This window comes from Pyrus communis, chromosome 6, assembly GCF_963583255.1.
Source record: "Pyrus communis chromosome 6, drPyrComm1.1, whole genome shotgun sequence".
In the NCBI taxonomy this organism is placed as follows: Eukaryota; Viridiplantae; Streptophyta; class Magnoliopsida; order Rosales; family Rosaceae; genus Pyrus; species Pyrus communis.
This window is the reverse complement of record NC_084808.1, coordinates 21,028,150-21,032,106: the sequence shown is the minus strand read 5'-3', so window position 1 is coordinate 21,032,106 and position 3,957 is coordinate 21,028,150. Positions and strand designations below refer to the sequence as shown.

The window sequence follows — 3,957 nt, the reverse complement described above, 5'->3', positions numbered from 1 at the left end:
TATCTAGTAATTTAAATAAAAGTAATAAATAGGATGAGAATTAGTCTCATATTGGTTGAATTGCTTGAATTAGTGTATATATTTATTGAGTCCCTTCACATAACAAGCTATGTTTCTGATCGGATAAGTTTTTTTATTTCCTTTTGGCAATAAGGCTAGCCAGGTAAGCAGCAGAGCCAGTATATCGGTTGGTGATCTTAATATGCAGGACCACAAAATGGAATTCTCAATCACCCTATGATCTCTTCACTTGTCAGCTTAAACTTGTGGATTGAAATATGCAAAACCTTTTATTAGAGCATTTTCAATGAAGATATGCACATTTGAGATCATTTGCATCCTATTTTACATTTTTTGTGGACATAAACGTGAGTTGTACTCCAATAGTAGAGATATAAAATTGAAATCCCGTTAATTTTTCTCTCCACGAGATGTAAAAATAATATGCAAATTTGCATTTTCCGATCAAGTTGTAAATTCCAGTTTTTCATTGGAGAACTTTCCGGCTAACAGAAAATGTAAAATGCCCATTTCAAGACATTTTACATCTTCCGTTGAAGATGTCCTTAGGCATCCACCAAGAGATGTACAAATTTGTTCTTGTACTCAATAAAAATGCACAAAAGAATCTCCAACCCATGAAGCAAAAAGAAGAAGATTAAATAAGGTTCAAAGAGCTGTTCTTGACCCTTCTTACTGTTTTCTGTTGATATGGATGTGATTCGAGGTTAATATTCTTTCCCGATTGTATATAGACAAGTTCGAATTTGTGGAGCTTATGGCATCTAACTAGCAGGCACAAGATTCATTTAACTAATTAATCAGAGTGCCAAAAGAATAAGCATATGAATAGAAGAAAAAACCAGAGTAATCCATTAGAAAACCTTAGTTTGTCTTTATCGTCATCACAGTAGAATTTGGCAGTTCCATATATAATAAGAATAAAAATTTACAACAAAAAATATGCAACATGCTTCGAGATGGATAAAACCCATTTTCTAAACACAAAATGCACGCACGTATTCATTTACAAAGGCACAACAAAGAGGAGGAGGTAATAAAGTCAAAGGGTCAAACTTGAAAGCCTCTTTTTCTAACTAATATATTTACTTAAGTTAAACAAGCTTAAGTGTGTGTGCTTAATTATTTGATTAAAAAGTAATTAGACTTCCCAACTCCAACAAGTCCCCATTGCGGCATTGCGTAAGTCCGTCCTATTCCTACATCTATCCTATCTCATCTCTCACATGCTTAACTTTTTCTCCATTTTCAAACCTATCCTTTCATCTATAAAAGCCATCCCCTCTCTGTTTCCCGTACATCCATCCAACTCTCTCTCTCTCTCTCTCAAAATCTCCAAGAACAAAGCAAGGAAAGCATTAAGCAAACCCTTTTTTTTTGTGTGTCCATTTGGAGAATTGATATTCTGGAGATGGACATGGCGAAAGGAAGCAGAGATTGCAACAGCCCATCATCACAATTCTCGGCAGAAATCCTCAATGAAACTGGCTCTTATGATCATGAGGAAGCTGAGGATCAGATGATGGACCTGCGAAGAGGGCCTTGGACTGTTGAGGAAGACCTAGCTCTCATGAATTACATTGCTAACCACGGTGAAGGCCGCTGGAACTCCCTCGCTCGCTGCGCAGGTAAATCATAATTTTATAATAAGATGAGTTTAGCGTAAATTATTCTATCGTTTATCAACAATATAGAAATTGGCTTAATAGTTGGGTATTTCTTTTTACAGCTTTTTGTTTAGTTCATTGAGATGGGTTTTAAATTGCGTGAGAAAGAGTGAAAGAAACTACATAATTTGCACCCAAAAAAATCATTTCTCTTCTTTATTGGGTCCTACGAAAAGGATAGATGTAGTGTGAAAAGCTTCACATTTCCTTGAAAAAGAAAAAAAATTAGTGCGTGAAAATTTATAAAGATTTGGGAGTGAGAATATGCTAGATATTTTGATGATGATGTGAACTACATCTTCCATGAAGATTTTGATAATTCTTTAGCTAGCCTTATCCCCAGAGGCTACAAAAGCTTATATATATTTTAGAGAACCCAATTGTCATAAAGTATGAGCAATTTGAAGGAAATAATTAAAAAATGTTCTTAAAAGAACTTCACTTAAATTATTTTGCTACATAATATCTGACAAACTTATTCAACTTTGCAACCAAAACCCAGGTCTGAAAAGAACCGGAAAGAGCTGCAGATTGCGGTGGCTCAACTATCTCCGCCCTGATGTCCGTCGTGGTAACATCAGTCTTGAAGAACAGCTTCTGATTCTGGAACTTCATTCTCGCTGGGGAAACAGGTAATTATACATAATCATCATCAAAACATACGATAAAAATTATTCTAAGAATCTATCTACATATATGGATTTTAGATTTTTTATGTCTGCTTTCCCGAATTAACCCTAATGAGTATTTACTAAGACAAAAAGGTCACTTTTCTGTCAATCATTACAGATGGTCGAAAATTGCACAGCAATTGCCAGGAAGGACTGACAATGAGATAAAAAACTATTGGAGGACCCGTGTCCAAAAACACGCCAAGCAACTCAAATGTGATGTCAACAGCAAGCAGTTCAAGGACACCATGAGATACCTCTGGATGCCTAGATTGGTCGAAAGAATCCAAGCCGCCGCGGCCACCTCCACTGCCATCAACGCCACCGCCACTAATTCCTCCATCGCGGCCCCAGCCACCACTCACCACTTCAACAACAACATTAACAACAACTTCCAATCTTCAGCACAAATGTTATTACAGCCAAGTGACCATCAGTTCGGGGTTTCATCACACTCCCAACTCACACCGAGTTACAATACTCCGGAGAATTCTAGTACGGCGGCCTCATCGGACTCGTTTGGGACTCAGGTATCACCTGTTTCCGACCTCACTGATTATTACACCCCTACTACTGCTGCTGCGGCTATCTCGGTTAACAATAACCATACCCCGGATAATAGTTACTTCGTCCAGGCCAATCATCAAGTTGGTACTTACGACAACTACTCGGGGTACTTCGGTAATCAAGGGTTCGGATTAGAACATTTCCAAAACATGGACGAGCAAAACAACAATGGTCAGTGGGGCACTGTGGACGGTGGGGACATATCGGACAATTTGTGGAATGTTGAAGACATGTGGTTCTTACAACAGCAGCTCAGCAACATTTGATGATCGAACGTCTGAAATTACTATAAAAGGGGGTGAAAGTGATGCATTCATTGTAGCTAGAGATAAAAACAGAACAAAAATGTAGAAGAAAATATATTTGGGAAATAGAAGAAAACCCCATGAAATAGAATTGATCTAAATATAGGAATTGTGAGGGACATAGATCTAATTGTGGATTAATAACCGGTTTGTAATTTGTTCTTTTTTATTTTTGGGTGAGGAATCTGTAATTTGAGATTTTATTTTTTAATTTCTTCTTTCTTTGGAATGTATGACATTGATGAATTGTGCAACCAGATTTGTTAAGTTGGCACATAATTACGATCATATTTGTGTATTACTTACTAATTTTTATGATAAACATAATATTTGAAATTTGGCTACTATACAATTACCACCTCCACGTTCATATACCGTTTATTAGTACATATATACATTAAAATTGTAACTTACGTCAAAATACATGTAAGTTTTAAAAATTTGTCAAGAATCCGATTTGTAATATGTTTCTTGTTTTAATAAAAAAACATAAAAAAAAAAATATTAATTGTTTTAACGATTGATTGCATTATAGAAGCATGTTTAATAATATATTTTATTTTAAATATATTATAATACAAAAGAAGTGCATAATTGGTTCCACCATCTTTAGTTACATATGTCCTTATTAAACTGTTATAATATGCAACTGATTAAGTGGTGCAAACTTTTGAAAGTCTTGTCCATGGGGCCTGAACCAGATTAAAGCCCCCTCAAAGTTTCTAG

General features: G+C 35.8%; 1 protein-coding gene across 1 annotated transcript; it reads left to right on the top strand.

The window, feature by feature from the left end:
- The first annotated feature begins 1,303 nt into the window (after positions 1 to 1,303).
- On the top strand, positions 1,304 to 3,571 carry LOC137737968 (transcription factor MYB108). The gene is made up of 3 exons (XM_068477564.1): positions 1,304 to 1,649; positions 2,191 to 2,320; positions 2,478 to 3,571. Exons 1-3 carry the CDS (start codon positions 1,433 to 1,435, stop codon positions 3,190 to 3,192), a joined length of 1,062 nt encoding a protein of 353 aa, XP_068333665.1. The 5' UTR covers positions 1,304 to 1,432; the 3' UTR covers positions 3,193 to 3,571.
- Positions 3,572 to 3,957: the final 386 nt, after the last annotated feature.